Source organism: Argopecten irradians, chromosome 1, assembly GCF_041381155.1.
Source record: "Argopecten irradians isolate NY chromosome 1, Ai_NY, whole genome shotgun sequence".
NCBI lineage: Eukaryota > Metazoa > Mollusca > Bivalvia > Pectinida > Pectinidae > Argopecten > Argopecten irradians.
This window is the reverse complement of record NC_091134.1, coordinates 13617119-13635144: the sequence shown is the minus strand read 5'-3', so window position 1 is coordinate 13635144 and position 18026 is coordinate 13617119. Positions and strand designations below refer to the sequence as shown.

The 18026-nt window shown below is 36.0% G+C and overlaps 1 protein-coding gene across 2 annotated transcripts; it reads right to left on the bottom strand.

Moving 5' to 3' along the window:
• Positions 1-1926: 1926 nt before the first annotated feature.
• Positions 1927-13610, bottom strand: LOC138318401 (cationic amino acid transporter 4-like). 2 transcript variants are annotated; one of them, XM_069260725.1, is made up of 4 exons: positions 13446-13610; positions 5859-7495; positions 5474-5582; positions 1927-2122 (listed from the first exon to the last, which is right to left on the bottom strand). In XM_069260725.1, the coding sequence occupies exons 1-4, from the start codon at positions 13519-13521 to the stop codon at positions 1932-1934; spliced, it is 2013 nt and encodes a 670-aa protein (XP_069116826.1). In that variant the 5' UTR covers positions 13522-13610; the 3' UTR covers positions 1927-1931. The 2 variants fall into 2 exon arrangements, with proteins under 2 accessions (XP_069116826.1, XP_069116835.1); XM_069260734.1 differs by lacking the exon at positions 13446-13610 and adding an exon at positions 10488-10813.
• Positions 13611-18026: the final 4416 nt, after the last annotated feature.

Below are 18026 nucleotides of genomic sequence, written 5' to 3'. Positions count from 1 at the left end.
TACTAAGCACAAGACTCCATATAACAATCCCATTAAGTTTCCAGGAATTTCTAGACATTTCTTAATCCTGATAAAAGCAGAAATGGTGCCATATTCCCCTATATATTGACCAGAGGATGTTCTTTTCTCCTGTGTAGACAATCGTTTGCCACAGCAGTGACCATAGTACCCACAAACACGAAAGTTGGTTTTCACAAAAAAGTAATTTATCAATTGCTTTCTGAAAATTCATAAATACAATATCTTTTATGATAACAGGAATATATAGCTATCAGAGCATGTTTTTTGGCGATCAAAACTCACTACATGCGTAATTTTTACAAATGGCAATGACAAATGCGCAAGATAACATGTTCAAAAGCGTATTATAGTATAACGGATACAATGGAATTCCAATTAAGTGTCGTGATCCATCTAAATCGGTTAATTATACATGGATCTAAGATATTTTTCAACTTACCAACTGCATATGTTTACACAACTCTGTTTCGTGCCCACTTACACACAGTAAAGGGAACATTATATAGCCTACAGTCAAGTAATTTAGTACATTAAATATAATTCTTATAAAGTACAAGACAAAGCATGTTTCTTTATTTAAAAACGGATATAATTATAAGTACGTATGCACCAATAAGATAGATAGGTTTTTCTCTTTATATTTCGATTAATTTTGCACTTCAAATCAACCATTAGAGTAGAATACCACATATGTGAAACACTCATGTATTGTAAGAATATTCATTTCTTGTCTTATTTCTGAATCCGAGTAAAGGGGCGTAACTCTTGAATCCTACTGTCAATCGTGGTATTGCAGCAGCACTTGAATGAATGCGAGAAAGTATGATAATAACTACATGTTCTTTGAGGAAAAGTTCAACTTTGTCTTTTTAAAATATTTTAAATCATTTTTAGAAGAAATTTGAAATAAAAATGTATTTTCGTCTTCTATGATTATGAGTTTCATATTTTCCACATGTTTTCTCTTACTAACCAACTTGTAAGCAGTCATCTTGTTCTTTGTTTTCTGAAAACACAATCGAAATATGAATATTTCTATATACATACAGAGGCACTATTTGTATTACAAATCAAAATGGTATGTATTTAAGTAATATTGGAAGTCTGTATTTAATTCATATCCAAATCAAGGCAGAAAATACATAAACAATGTATTAGTACAATCCTATCAAATCCAAGATAATTATCAAATTCATTAACGATAAAACAACCTAAATACGTACAAAATTTCTTTGAAAGTTAAACAGAGTTGTATGTCAAGTATAGTGTTTCCCGATAAATTATTAGTGTAAAATTAAAGATATGCCCCGTTGCTATACGGCCAACATTAAACATGTTGGAAATTCGTGAGTAACTCTTGATGATGTTAAGTTTTTTCTGGTCTTATTTTAGTCACAATGAGGACAGATAACGTATTTGCCAAATACCATGACCCCTGGTTATCCTCATACCTCAATGATACACCCAGTGAAAGTAGAGAAACAATTTCCTAGACGTTAGCCAGTGGGCAGTTAGTACCACCTAACAAGGTACCTACCAGTAAACGCAGTAACAAGGTAGTTGCCTGTAGGACACATACTTCATAGGGATATCGCGTGGTTGCTAAATAACTCTCATGAAAGATTCGAAAGATTTTGGCCGTCAACCCTCGGTAAGTTCCGGATTGACATGCCAAAATCTTTCACTTGAGATATCCCTGTAAACTTGACAAACCCATGTAAGCTTAAAAAATCTATTAATCTATATCTATTGGCCAACATCGTAGACAATAATTCCTCTTTTGGACGTATTTAGAACTAAATATTGATATCCTAGAAGTCACCATATGGACGGCACGCTACCGCTATAATTTACCGACCCATATAGTACCCTTAAAGTTCCTTACAGGACGGATATGACACTTACCTGTCCTACATGCCTCCCTGGAAGTCCTCGTTGGGGTTACGGGCCGGCTGCTGCTCTAGGATCTCCTCGTTCATGTTACTGATCGTACTACACGATATGTTGGCGTCACCTGTGTAGTGGACGATCTCTCCGTATCCGTTGGTAGAGCGGGCTTCATGGCTGTGCCATAACCCATACGAAAAGTAAATCGTCAAACCTGAAAAAATGGATAAGTGTTAAAACGTGGATTACCCAATAATGCTTATTATGTAGATAGGATCGAATATTCAGAAAGGTAGGTTAAATGTTTCAAGACGTCCTACCACTAGCTGTTCAGCTGTGTGTCCTACATGACTCAGTTATTGAACTAATCCACGCCATTCTACCTGGTGTTTCTGGAATCAAATCGGCCGTTATGTTGATATGCTCCTGGCAATATATAAACTTTCGTTCATAAAATGATGAAGAGGTTTAGTTTGGTTAAATAAGTTTAACTTTCCATTTAAAGACAGGATCATTTAAGGACGGGGTGTATAGCTGTGTGTGAATGCATGTATGCGTTTGGAGGCTGCGGTATATTTGTTTTTTGTCTCCTAGTAATAGTTGAAATCTTGTCTTTTTACAGTGGTGTCATCTCACCGAAGAAATGGAACAAGCACATCCCAGTTGGTCACATTATACTGACTGCAGGCAACTAGTCGTTCCACTTTCTTTATAATGATCAAGAGCAGAAACTACTACTGTTGGAGACTTTAGTGTACCTCGGACAGCGGACCGAACGCAGAGTTTGCCCCTACAGGGGCGAGTGCTCAACAGAAGGCCAAGATTTAGGCAGTGACAAGGGAGGCGTAAGGAAGAAGAATGAAGTAAGGAAAAGAGAAGACTCTAAATTTAGTCGACTTTTACGATATCGTGCATATCAGTTATGAAGAAGAGAAAAGGTCCTTAATCGAATCGCTTTCTGCTATATTCCAATATATGGGCAACAGGTACAATTCTAAAGCCCTACCTGATTTAGAGGAACATGTATGAATCAAGTAACTACAATCCAAGTCATATGATGATGTTTACTTATAATCAAATTAAAAACACAACGATTCAATGACCAAAGCATAGGGCTAAAACTTCATGGTATGTACGTATAATGTTTATTCAATTAATATTCCTGATATTTCACTGTGATAATGATTCAGTCTGGTAATAAATCCTAATTTACATACTGATAGAGAACTGATAGAAAAATACATACCAGATCAAATACAGGATACATAGCCTAACATTTGATTAAGTATTCATTCATATCAATATATCAAACACTGAAACAAGTGCTGATTTGGATACGAAGAAACGATACATATTTACATAGAGCCTGATTTTACGGACGGCAGATATATAAGCTAAAACACTGTCCTCATTATAAAAATAAGCAATGACGTAGGATCAACGTTCTTCATATCAAAATATATAGCACACTTTAACGTAATCGACATTGAATTTGTTTAATTTAACATTTTCATAAGTGTAAAACTAAGTCATAATGTGTAATATTGTAAAATCGTTTTATTTCTTCTGTCAATTATGAGCTATCGCCTATTTCATTGTCCAAACATACTGTCGGAAACTCTTTGGAAACGGTATACTTAAAATGTATATTTCCAGTATCCAGTATTTCGCTTAGTATATGAAGAGAGTATCACATAAGTTGAAAAACGTGTGCCTAATCCCATTATACATAAAGGTTAGAATACATTATGTTGACATAAAAATGTGCTTTTATCTCGTCCAGACGAATTATGGAATTCTATCAGTTCTACATCATATAACAGAATAGAAGACAAATTAACATCAATATTACCAAATGTGGTGTAATTTCGCAAAGGTGGATAGCACATTAGAACAAGTACATAAATTGTAAAATAAGGAAACGCATTTTACAAAAGCCTAGAAATCAGATAGGATGGTGATTGGACAAATCGAAATCTGAAAAAAAATCAATATGTATTTAGAAATCGTTCTGTGCTAGACAACAATAGACTGTGTAGCAGGCAGGGCCCTGGGGGTAATGGACCTTATATATCGATTTTACCTATAAACCGATAACGACCTCTAAGTATTGTTGTCCGGTGCTATCATCTCGTTATTCAATTAGGAACAATTACTCTCTCAGGAACTAGATACAGGCTTAACAGTTAATACAGTATTATTAACACTTATATGTAATCAACTTTCTTGATAATATGTGACCATCATCTGCCTAGAGTATAGCATCAGGTTATCATTTATTTTGAATTTAGCACCAGGCATATCAATCTAGCCACTAGTTCACACTCGTTTTAGTCTGAGACATTTGTATTAAGATAAATTCCGCATATATTTGGGCTAAATATACCAAGTGTCTTATACATGTGTTTCCATTTTTTATTTAAGTTCAAAATTCAATAAAAAACATACTTTTTGTTGGATTAGTTTATTTTTGATGTGATTAACTTTGCTTGAATACATGATTTTATTAACTATGCATACATTTGATATTTTTGCATTTATTAGAAATTCAAATTTCGTAGGGACGAAAAGCATCTGTTAATGCTCGTCTATAATCAAATAAAGCAAATGTCTAAATATATGAACACTGTAGTTCTCGAATATTTTAACCAATATAGATAAGACATACAATTATAAAAGTGCCTAACTCTGATGTTTTTCCCGCATGTTCATTGGTTAGTAAGTTGTTTTAATTCAAGGTCATATTAACAAAGTATCTTATGGACAATGTGTGATGTGTGTGAGGGTGTGTGTGTGTATATTTGTATATTTTGACAGGCTGTGGTATTTCGTGCTGTGTCTTGTAATGGTGGGTGATTTGTCGCTTTTTATAGTGCTATATCACTGAAGCATGCCATCAAAGACACCAAACAACACACCCTACTCGATTACATTATTCTGTATTTGCATATTACAGAGTCATCTGCCATTGACGTAATGTGTTTGCGTCAAAACAGCGTGCATTTGACTCACAAAATGATGACGTCACAATGTATACCTACCAACAAGGGAGGAAACTCTGTAATATCCGAAGGTGAAATACTGACAACGGTTAAAAAGGGAAGAAAATGGATCATCAGAAAGCACAAAATAACATTAGAGATGCTCCACCGCTGACAAATGCTTTTTTTCTTATAAAAAACAGAAGCAGACGAATTAGAATTTTCTTACTTACAAAAGTTGCTTTTATACACCATAACCACCATTGGAAAGTTTGAGCTTCTCATCTTACATCTAGGTTATAGCATTAAAGATAATTAATTATATCCTAAAAAAACATCTGTGGCATTATGTCCTATATGGAATGAAGTAATGATTGCGCATGCACCAATAGCAAAATTAATCATTTTATATTATTTTTTTTGTGATAAAAAGTCATATATATATATACGATTAAACACCAATTATTGTTCAAATGATGAGTATCGTTTATGCCCTGTCGGCGGTGGAGCATCTTTAAGTGATTCTAGTTAACACATAAAAGTGGATAACCATTAAACATTGTTCAGTTCAGTAATCAACTTACCTACGGCCATCCAGATGCCTAGCCGGATCCACGTGAGGTAGTTCAAGTTCAACATCAACGCTATGTTACAGAACATACTCAGGATGGGGATCAGGGGAACGAACGGGATCTGTAACAAAACCAGGAGGAAAAAACCTAAATGTGCAATCAAGTTGGCAAGCCATATCAACCATAATGAATGTATGAAGGTAAATGTTAAAATACGCAAATCGATAGAAAAATCAGATAACAGGAGGAAAGTATGAATTGGATACATACATGTATTTCTTATGACAATTAACCCTTTCACCCATGATTCCAGTTTTTAGGGGTGAGTGAGCTGTGTTGGATGTAAACGCCATGACTAATATAAAAACAAATCAATACCAGTTAATACTTTTCTTACCGAGAAGGTGGTGAATGCGTCATTCTTCTCGTGTGCAATCATGACGAGGAAGCAGGCGATGATCGCAATACCGAACAGGATGACCAGAAAGATTGCCCACCAGGCTCCTTTCTCTATGGAGCTGAACCCGAAGATCAGGGTCGAACAGAAGCAGACGATAAAGACGAGGATTAGAAAGGTCGCCAATAGGGAAGCATTTCCCGGCTCGAATGACCGTAGCAGAGGTATAGATTTTAACTTTTCCTTCAAACGTCCAAAATCATCATGGCTCTTTGACTTTTTAATGATTGAGCTTTCTTCCGTTTCCATTTCCGAAGCCGGTTGTCCTATTTCTTCGCCTTCACCCTCTGGTTTAAGTTTAAACTGACACTTATTTGCCGGCAGATATCTAAGAATTATTACTGATGCCGCAACAAGGGTGTAAGCCATTAGAGTGCCTATGGACATGAACTCGACCAGCGTCTCTATCTCAAACAGAAGGGACATTAATGCGGATATCATCCCGAATGTGAACACGCCCCAGATAGGTGTCTGGGTTCTAGGATATATGTAGGCAAATATACTAAAAAGGAGTCCGTCAGAGGCCATGGCGTAAATTGTGCGCGGCAAAGAAAACGCAGACCCCAGAAGTGACGTCGTGATTCCAAATAAGGTTCCTATAGCAACGATATATTTTGCCCATTCGGCACTCCTCATCGCAAAGGCATGCGGAAATGCTGCCGTTGGGTCAACATCTTGATAGGGTATCATCAGGGTCAAGGCCGCTGTTACCATAATGTATAGAAAGGTGACGATTCCTAGTGACGTCACGGTGGAGATTGGAATGGAACGTTCTGGATTCTTAGCCTCTTCTCCTGCTGTCGCAATTCCTTCAAATCCTATGTAAGCGAAAAAGCAGGTAGCCGCTCCGGACAGACAACCAGCAAACCCATGTGGAAAAAATCCACCTGTTTTAGCGTTTTCCCAATTTTTGATATCAGCAAAATAAAATCCAACGCAGATTAGAAACACCAAAACTGTCATATTTAACACGGTGAACACATTATTAAAGTTCATCGTGAATTTAGCTCCAGTTCCAACCACAATGAAAACAATGATAGTAGCAGAAAATGCGATAAAATCCGGGTATTCCGAAAGCCATTCACTATTCTTACTCAATGTTCCAATATTACTAAGAGTGCTGTTCCGAATAGCACCATTAAAAACTGAGTCGAGAGCACCACTGAAAGCGCGCGCGATGGCCGAGGCGCCTAGCAGATGTTCCAAAACTATGTTCCAGCCTATGATGAACCCCCACAGCTCGCCTAGAGTCACGTAGGTGTAGGAGTAGGCGGACCCCGCCTTCGGAACTTTGGCTCCAAATTCCGCGTAACATAGCGCTGACAAAATGGCGGCAAATCCGGCAAAGAGAAAAGACAGGACTGCAGATGGCCCAGCGAGGTCCTTGACGACAGTACCTGACAGGACGTAGATTCCAGCCCCGATCATGTGACCGATTCCCAGGAGGGTTATATCGAACGTGTTGAGGCATCGCTTTAGGGGCGTGTCGTGGAAGTCGTCAGTTATGGTCTTCTTCCGATTGATGGCTAACCACAACGAGGTCATCCCCTCACGCATGCGCTCACCCATCGTGCCGTCTGAAAGGAATAAAACAAAGCAAAATGTTTTAATGTATTTAATGTAGTATTATGTGGTGTTTTTGTAAAAGCAAATTTTCAAATGTGATTTTTCATGATTCCGGAAATAAAGTCCGATTTCGCCCCTTTTTTGAGGGACGCCTGCCTTCTGAAACGCCTGGTGTTTAACTATCTGTTCCGTATTCGGTTTATAATTTTATTATAATTATAAGTATATAATTTTTAAATCGTAAGTCTTCAGACACACCACCCTATGTACCAATATAATTAAGCGTACTAGGTTATTCCTATGACCGTAGTGCTGTCGATAAAGCTCTACCTTTCTACATCCTTCTTTTCATACCTTTAGTTGATAACACTTTTTATCTCTCCAGTGGTCGATATCAATACGTCCGATTTCTAAATATTCCCTCGAAACAAATTTATTCGTTTGCACATAGGACGGTGCGTACGTGTTCTTGTTCATTTGTTTGTCATTTTCTCCATTCGTTTATCAATCGATCACTTACCAAATAGCAAGAGCTATCACATATTATTTGTTCTCACTAACATATTTCTGCAACATTTGCATTTATGTGGGCGATTGGATATGAAAATAGTCATTATTAGGCACATTGACGACAAATTAATAGTCCGTCAGGCGCAATTAATTAATCACTTCCGACTACACCGGTAAAGCGAATAAGTTTATAAATTGTTATAATATGTGGTATTATGATCATGAAGCAACAATAAACTACAGCACGAGCACGTCAACCGACGACCTGTTATACGTATACAAACAATTTAAGCAGATGCTACTTAAAATTCAGGCGTTTGGTGCACCTTTATTGATGACAATTAAACATTTTGCCTCCTTGTTGAGTGGTCGGAGAGTGTCATTTCACGTAAAAAAAAAACAAAAAAAAAAAAAACAAAAAAAAAACGGCGACGTTGAGAGAAATAACATGTATGTACCTTGATATAGTCGGGACGCGTTGTAATACCTCAATGTCGCATTCCTACATCCTCATCCTCGATGCTCCATGGGTTACTATCACTAACGTTATATCCACCCCTGGACTCTGTCATAGCAAAACTAGAGGCAACAGAACATAACTTTCATGTACACCAAAGGGAATGTATAAAAGTACACTGTGGTTGACTGTGTTGCTTTGAAGTTGGGCGTAGCTCTCTATGTGATTGGTCAGTTTTTATCTCCTGCACTGTTTTCAGTTTTTCTATGGCATAGTCTATGGCAGGGGTGGATATAACGTCAGTGATAGTAACTCCGGGAGTATCGAGGATGCTATAACCCTAACATTCAGTATTTAGCAGTATTTCTATTGCCCTGGAAAGAAACTATGACCAATAAGCCTCCTCAATCCTACCAAGTCTCCATATCACTTCAAAGTGTTGTCACTATTCTACCAAGTCTCCGTATTAAACATTACATACATTCAAGAAATCAACAATCGTAATGGGTATCGATTCCTTTGACATAACGAGTATTTCTATTTCTATGCTAAATGTTCAGTGAGTGTCTCAGCTCTCCTAGCATGTTCCTTAAGTATTGTGAACATACATGTTTAATTACTGCTATTCTAGGATGCCCTCAATTGTACTTAAACGTTTATTATTATTCTACCAAGACTCATAAAATAATGCGCCTTGATATGACGGAAATTTTCTAAAAACGACCATAGAATTCAGCTAGAATTTTGTCATCATTATTGCCCCATATTATACGATTATTTTTTAGCATCCGGTATCCTGGTAAATTAAAGCGTTCGGCAAATAATCCCGCTATACTACCAAGACTTATGAAATAGCAATTTGACTCTTTGTTAGGTATAAGAAACACTTCTGTTAGGTCCAATTCAATGTTCATAGTACAGTCCTCGGAATCTATGCTTTTGCCTTCTATTTGCAGACTGTGTTTGAACATCCAGTATGATATCACTTATCTATAAATAGCATTAGGTTTCATATTACTTGGTGTCTAAGTGCAAGACATGATGTATTGTTATGACTATTGCGAGCTTGAATAAGTACGCTACCATGAGTTAAAACTATATGGCAATTACTTAATTTGGAAAGCCGTCGTTTTAAGGAAAATATATATTTAATGTTATAGCACAAAACAAAAAATGCGCCATATGCTAAAATGCAGTCTGCTATAATTCTTAATCGCAAGTTACATACAATGGCGTTAGGCATGGCATTGAGAACGAATAATATGTATGATAATTTCATCATTATGATATTAGTTATAAAGAAAAACAGCTAGCAAGGGTAGTTTATCCAATAACGTGTATATAAATACTACGAATACTAGTTATATTTATACAGATATTGCACCATATGGTAGCATGAAACCCTACAGGATCATTATAACAAAATGATACTTACAACCTTTCACTGTCTATCCTGATTCGAGTATAATTATACAATATCAAGAAGACTTATTTTGAGTATTATTGTTATTATTATAGTATATGATATGTACATCTTATTTAATGCATGCAATACCATATGGTATACCATATGGTAATTAGACGCGGCATAATCCCTCATATCTACATGATTTGATGACACAAAGGCAAAGTTTCCAATCACTAAGACTTGATTAGAAACAATATTTCTTAAGGCATAATTATGAGAAGGATATTAATATAGAATATATTATTATTAATAACATCATGTACCATATGGTGAAATGAAACCAAAATTTATACATTACTAAATCTATTGTATTCCTGACTTGACCTTCTTAATGATATATGTATATACTAATTACTACTGTACTTATAAGGAAAGTATAATTACGATATTTAATATCCCAAACGCCTGACGAGATTACTTTTCCTAATCAATATCTGTATTGTCACCCACACGTGTGTGCGGAGGATACCGCCATTTTTTCCTCCCCCGCCATATGTTGGCATGCTACCACGATCCAAACTAAAGTATCTCCCACGAAAAACGTTTATAAAGCCTCAGACACACTTACCAGCCATTCTGGTGGAATTTGGAGCGTGAAGTAATCCTTAGAATTGACTGTCAGAGACGTTTGTCAGGCAGCAAGCCATGGACCGTGATATCAACGTCTGCTACACAGAGCCGACTAGGAATAAATTATGCCTATTGACCGATTCCGAATCTATACTCTACTACGCTCCTCGAGTTGTTTGCTCGGGCAATTCCATCGTCAACGAGAAAAGGATGCGACGCGAATCGCAGTCGATCAGTGACGGATGACAATGCCACATATTGTAGCTACTCTATGATAGTGTTGTAGCTGGAAATTGTTAAGTCATTATTAAGTATGACCTTTTATGGGAGGACTGGGGAACAATAGGGGTCAGGCGAACATTGTATATGTTGCTGCATTTTTTAGGATGTGTTTTAATGTGAATGTCAATGGTTCGCATACTGCTATGGTATTTTGAAATAGTTTTACCAGTGTTTAAGATGTTTTGTTATGGAAATGATGCTAAAGAACATTTTATTATAAAATGATATGCACGTAAAGCAACGCTGATATGCATCTTGAACAGATGATGGAGTTAATGATATGAAGTAATTAGTGATGTGCATCAGAGACAATAAATTTAAATGTGAAGCAATGCGTGACCTTGACAAAGGGGGCATTTTAAATGTGTTCTTAAGCGATCAATGACATTTAAAGTATCGAGGATATGGTTGAAACCTGAAGACACATATAATACGGTGTAGTAATAATTTAAATGTGAATCAATGCGTTAAGTGCTGATGGATCGCTGGAGAAAAAAGACGATGGTAGAAGAAGCAACCAGTAAAATGCTACAATGACGTTGAATTGGGCACTGAACAGAATGCCATTGTACGAGGCCACTCATCCAGTTCACACAAGATACATACAATTGTCGTAGTTAATAATTAACCACACGTGAAATCGACGACTTTGAGGTGATAGTTCTTTCTCCTATGGTTTACAACACGTTTTGGTTCAATCCTTTACAGGTAGAACTTTTACGTTAATCCTAGATATCTAATGATTCCAAGATGATTAAATACTACTCACTATCACGCAAGAAAGTGAATGTTAAGGCTTTAAATATCAGACTTCATCCTAGCTGTAACTAGATAAGAAATCGTGATTTAGAACAGACACATGCATTATAGTAATGGTTGAAGAAAGTAACACAATATAATTATATAATCATTATACTGGTAATATTCTCTCTTTTTCCGATAATTTTCAAATTGGGTATTGGCTGTTAAGCAGTCCACCGTCTCTTAGTCTGATTTCGAAAGACGGAGTATTTGATCACCTTTTTGACGTAATGTGTGATTCAGGAGTCGCATGTTGTTCCACCTGCCATCAACCTGCAGGCCACTGTATTCCAGTTGTCAAGGGTACAAAATTGTAAACAAATATTTCAGAACTTACTTCTTGAAATTGGTGGTTGGGTAAGTAAGGTGTGAAATATTTTACCATGGACTTACCATCTTTCGGTCGCTTGAGTGGTTTATCACTAACCCTTATTTAGACGCCTTGATTCAGTGAAGAGTTGCAGTGACCGAGTTGCTATTCAATTTTACCTATGGAGCTATACTGCAGTTGTTAACATGCCTCCATTCCCCTTCCACTTCTGAGCAGTTGTAGCTGAGTGGTTGAGTGGTTACAAAGTATTTCCTTTGAACCGTCTGCCATATATGCATAAAAATATATCACTACAAAGAAGGTAGACTGATGTTGAAAGCTCAATTTATTAACCGCCATCAAGAAATGTCGTAATCAAACTCTCTATATTATATGGCAAACAATATATTCCTATGTATATTTTACTGCAGTGATATGTAACGTGAGCACGAACTCAATAATCATGACCAGAGAGGTTTTAGCTGTGTCGGTATTTTATCGTTATTGTATGTTAACATGAACATATGGTCATCCTATTTATCAGAGGAGAATCGATTTAATGATAAAAAAGTGACTTCATTGTACTTACCCAACATCTCTTCTAGTGGGATTGAATTTGAGTTTTTCTGACCTAACGTCAGACAGACGGTGTATGACGCAGGTCAGAGTTTCCCTTGACCGTAACGCCAGACTTGGACATTCTGACCGATCGACCGCACTTTTACAGATGGGTGTCTGATGCAGCCCGGAGTTTCCTCTGATTTTAACGACACACTTAGACATTCTATGAAACCGATGGCATTCCTAATGATGGTTGTCTGATACAGTCCTGATTTTCATTGGACACTACGTGTACCAAGACTTAGACACACTGACAGATAGCTGTGTATCTTTAATACATCAAAGGTCAAAACTATTGCAATTAGACAGGTAAATATAAATAGTCCTAAAACGTCATCCTTTTTTATTTTGATTCTCTGAAGTAATCCGAGGCTCTCCTGACCCTGCCATATTAATTCTACATCCTAACCTTACTATATTAAAAAGTCCCAAGAATTTTGAGAAGGGGAAAATGCTAAAAATAGCCTCCAAAGATGACAATAGCATCCACTATTTTCCATAAAAATGCAGCAAAACGGATAAGGCGTTGATAAGTGTTTCTTATCAATAATAATTGCAAATCGTTATTTTTCTCAGGGTGAATTACAAATTATTATCAATTTGTGTTTGATGCAAGGGCCAGATATAGAGTAAAATCGACCTTACAAGTGAAGTAGAACTTATCTACCGAAGCCTTTTCGATCGGTTTACTTTTTTTTTTATTAATATGTACAAAGATTCAAACAACTTTAATCATTAGAAATTTCTCTATACGCAGTATAACTGTTAAAATATGGATGCAGTCATACCATATGGTGACATCGTCATCTTCTTTACACATATAGATATGTACATAAGTTTAACGAAAGTGTGTATATTGCAACGTCTTACAGATTGATACCCGCGGGTATATTATATCGGCGTACACATATGTGTGTGACACATCGCGTGAGTTTTACGTACCTGTACTGGGCTGCCCCTCCACACGTGAGATAGACACTCTCCCTCCCGTATCGGGGTGTTTCACATCCTGATGCATGTTTGTTTACAACTGTAATGGTGATGTTAATTCCACGTAGACCATGTTCATACGACCAGGGAGATAGGTCAACCGTAACGAAATAAGCGAGCGCTTTGTGGAAGCCAAAAATAGAATCAATTATTACACTGTGACTATTGGAGTTGAGAACGTAGATATACTAACCTTTAAATAAAGCCGAACTATCTTTTTGTTTCAATAAACAAATATTGTTTTTGGCGATCGAAGTCTTGCACCGAGTCACATTGTGCTGTGTAGTACTACAGGGGAAAGAAAGACACCTTCGGTTACCATATTATTATAAAAACGCCAATGCGATTTGGGACGCAACCAAGTGTGTAGGCTGATCACAGGTAACACAAGATACAAGATATAAGGGGAAATGAATATTATAAGTTAAGGGCTTTTTGAAAGAACATAAAAGGTATTCATGAATTAACTTATACATGTATGTGTCTCTTAAATTGTATAACAAACAACTATTTTCTCATAAAAAAGTTCAGAATGTCGCTATCTGGTTAAGATGCGTCCATATATATCAGAAACCCAAACGTTTTCTTATTCACGCAAAACAATCTATAATATCTAAAAATTGTTATAAACACAAGAAATAGGTTCAAACTTCCTCGTGATCCTTAATGAGCTTAATGTTCCCAATTCAAGGCCAAAATTAAGACATATGAAAAAATGCCGCGGAAAAAGCAGACATTAGGCCTACATGTACATATCTCTGGTTGAACACTTCGCTTATCGTTTTAAAGGCACACTACCTTTCCGAAACTGTTTTTGATTTTTAAAATGGGAATGTAAAACGAGATTAATAATTATGTCGAGTGGCAAAAGTTATTAACTTAACGTAAATACTACACTTATTATCACCTCCTAAACAATTTAATTAAAATAAATAAAATGTTAATTTTCATAACGCGGGTCGTCTTATGTTTTCCCCGTCGTCCTAAATACCGCGCGGTAGTTGACTATCACTGCGGCAGACGGTAAAACAGCGATATGACTCTCCATTGTTATCATATATTACGCAGGAAATTTTGCATATGTTTGGTGTTGTACCCTCATCTTAGGCCATCGGTATATATTTTCTGAGGTAATTAATGTTTTTAAGAAACTTTTTTAAATTTTGCTTCGGAAAGGTAGTGGGCCTTTAAATCTTTGTGAATCTTAGCCATAGTCTTAAGCTGGTTCATTAGATCGGTAAGTATCCGTCTTCTTAATTTTCTATACGTGTGAATATACATCATTTTGTCCTTCTCATTCAGCCATATATAAACACCGAGCACTTCAAAGACATGTATAAAATAATGGTTTCTATGGTTATTCATTCTGTCAGAAAAATTGAATCGAAAATGTATGGTGATGCGTTGCACGTCATCACACATGTAACTATGATGCAGTATTTTAGCAACAAAACATGCGATTCTAAGCTTCTGATAAACTTTTGCATGTCAAAATAATTTTGTACCTGAACAATATGTAGACCGATGCGTTTCTAAGTTTCCGATAAACATTTCCATGTTAAATAATTTTCTACCAGAACAATATGTAGTCTGATGCGATTCTTAGTTTCCGTTAAACATTTCCATGTTAAATAATATTCTACCAGATTAATATGTAGTCTGATGCGATTCTAAGTTTCCGATAAATAGTTACATGTTAAATCATTTTGTACCTGAACAATATGTAGACCGATGCGTTTCTAAGCTTCCGTTAAACATTTCCATGTTAAATAATATTCTACCAGAACAATATGTAGTCTGATGCGATTCTAAGTTTCCGATAACATGTTAAAATGTTTGCCTTTAATGCAGAACTGTTTAAAGACTATACTGTGTAACACTGTTTAATGTAAAAATCGATAAATGCATATAATGTAAGTTATGTTCACATTAAAGGATCGCTATTCCTTTGAGGTGATGTATGTGTATGGTCTAACCGCCCACATGACGCTTCTTGTTTGAGAGTGCCGTATGGTAGTCATTTTGTTGATATTGATTTTATTACACGGAGGTCCATCAAAAACTATCAAAATGAAATACACCGGAAACTGCGGAATAGTCAAATTAAATCATATTTCCCCTTGAAATAGTTCTCAATTATGTTTTTTTGCATAGCTAAAATATTTACTCATATAAGTATGTTGTAAGTTAGGATTTTAATACAAGATGATTTGATAATTTTACCAAGTACCAAGTACCAAGTTTTAGCCTTGAAATTGTAAACTTCCCGGTTTCCAATATTTTTGAAATTTTCACTCTGACAACTTACTACGGTGCAGTTTGCAAATACAAAAATGTGTAGGTGTACACTAATCGGAAGCGGGGGAAACATTGGAATAAACATTCGAAAAAGTGAGAAAAAAATCCTCCCTGGAATTCCCTTTCATTTTCTGATTGAGGCACCCATACGCTGCTATTTCACAATACCTATCAATACAAATTGAAAATTAGATGAAACATCAGTGTTGTAATCATGAAAATGTTTGAAAATAAATAGTATTGTTTTCCGAATTAATTATAAATTGCAAGCAACATTATAGTATTCGCTTGAAGTTTCTAATATTAAACCTTTCAACAGTTTTGTTTTTAGATGACAACTTAACCGGTTTCAGATTTTCCTTAAATTTGCACCATCTTCTGTTGACATTATAGCCATAATAACTGCAAATTATTTTTGGTGTAAGAGAACCGGAAGTGGGTGTATCACTTCGGTGAAAATTTGATAATACTAAAAAAAGGCCTCCAAATTTAGTCATTTTTTATGGTTTCAAGATATTCAGTCAAAGTTTGCATAAATATATACGTTTAAGAGTATGATCTCGTTTTACGAACTTGAACATTAATTTGATATAGTTTAGACCAAAAAAGGAACCCTGGTTTACACCTCGGGAGGACAACATTAAATCATCCCTATCACAGGCCCCTTGTGCCTTTTGAATTGTTTTAAAGGTATCTTACAGGTTCTCTGTCATAGTACTACAAAATCACATGTGTTTCGTTAAATTGGTTCGATGACAAAATTCAATGGTAGCTGTAACAGGTCCTTTACACGATCCATCTTCATAAGAGTCATTGTCTAACTGATTTTCGTCTGAGCGTTTCTCGGCCATGCCCGTGATTTGGCACTCAAAATGGCAAAGTAAATGACCTATTTACGACGGTTGTGAACTATCGTAATCTGTCAATGTCGTGATTTGTGTGACTTAAGTTTATTGTGTGTGGTTAACGAGCGACTTCACTTGTATAGTGATATGATAGAATATATGCATAAGTTTGAATACTACTCGATGTAATAAACTATTTTGAAGAAAACTACCCTTGAGAAAAATGATGGTCCGGTATCCACTTGGGTATGGAGTTCGAAACTCACAGTGAGCAGTTGCCAAGTACTAACCATGTCCTCAAATGACATTTATCAATTACACTAAAATGTGTATATATTATGTGAAAGGAGTCGAAATAGAATAAACACTAGATATATCGAAATGGAATCACATAAATTCTTCTGTAACATTGTTCACGTATGCTATCATCATTACATCATCATCATTGTCAACACATGTTTTGACCATATAATATGTGACATATGGTGACACTTGGTGTGCCATGTCTCTTAGCTACTTATTTCTCGATAAACAGAAATTGATCAAATGTTCAAATATAGGAAAATCAATTATTCAAGTGTTCATTGAAGTTTGTCAAACCAGAAATTTCCAAATTATTTATACACATATAAATAAAAGTGTTTTCAATATTTGAACTATATGTATGGTCTAGAATCCGTTAATTGTTCAACAGAAGGCGGTTGATCAAGGTCTGCTTTTTGATCATGCTGATATTGATTGATATGTCACCCGCAATAATCCATTCTTCGACAAGGGAATACTGCTCTTTACCAATGCATTTCATTGCTTGTATGGACTCGGTAATTGCTCCTTCAATATATCATGTATGGAATACAGGAACGTTGATCAATTCTAAAAAGAGATTACTCACACCATTGATCAAACAAGCATGTGTCTTGACATCTCTTAAGGAGTAAATTTTAGAATTTGTTTTATCATCATGGGATGCGTGGTCTTATTTAGTCTTTAAACCAACAGGCCTCCAAGTCACCTGCTGCCCTTGTCTTTAAGCAACATACTGTATTGTTCGTGAGTTTGATAGATGGTCATAGCAGAACATTGCCATTGATATTTTTGATTGCGTAACGTTTCTTGTCTTAGATTTCTTTAATATGATCCCACTGAAGCAAAGGGACAGATTCTATTGCGAGAAAGCAGTCGTCATATTCACTTGATTCTGAGCGTTAAGGGGGAGGGGGGGGGGGGGACAGAAAATATAACTTTTGTAGATTGGTAGATTATGGTAGAATATTCCAATGACGCCATATTTCGTATGAAGAAACAGAAAGTAATAAATGTTATACTCTTAGAATAGTAATGGAGCATTCATTTGGGAGTTTGATTTGGAATTGGACATTGATACGATTGA

Excerpts from the sequence above, each read along its gene's own strand:
- LOC138318401 (XM_069260725.1), bottom strand. The coding sequence starts at position 13,521 with ATGCATCAGGATGTGAAACACCCCGATACGGGAGGGAGAGTGTCTATC. Across the intron at positions 7,496-13,445 it reads GGAGGGGCAGCCCAGTACAG|ACGGCACGATGGGTGAGCGC; the intron begins GTACGTAAAACT and ends TATTCCTTTCAG. Across the intron at positions 5,583-5,858 it reads ACGCATTCACCACCTTCTCG|ATCCCGTTCGTTCCCCTGAT; the intron begins GTAAGAAAAGTA and ends GTTTTGTTACAG.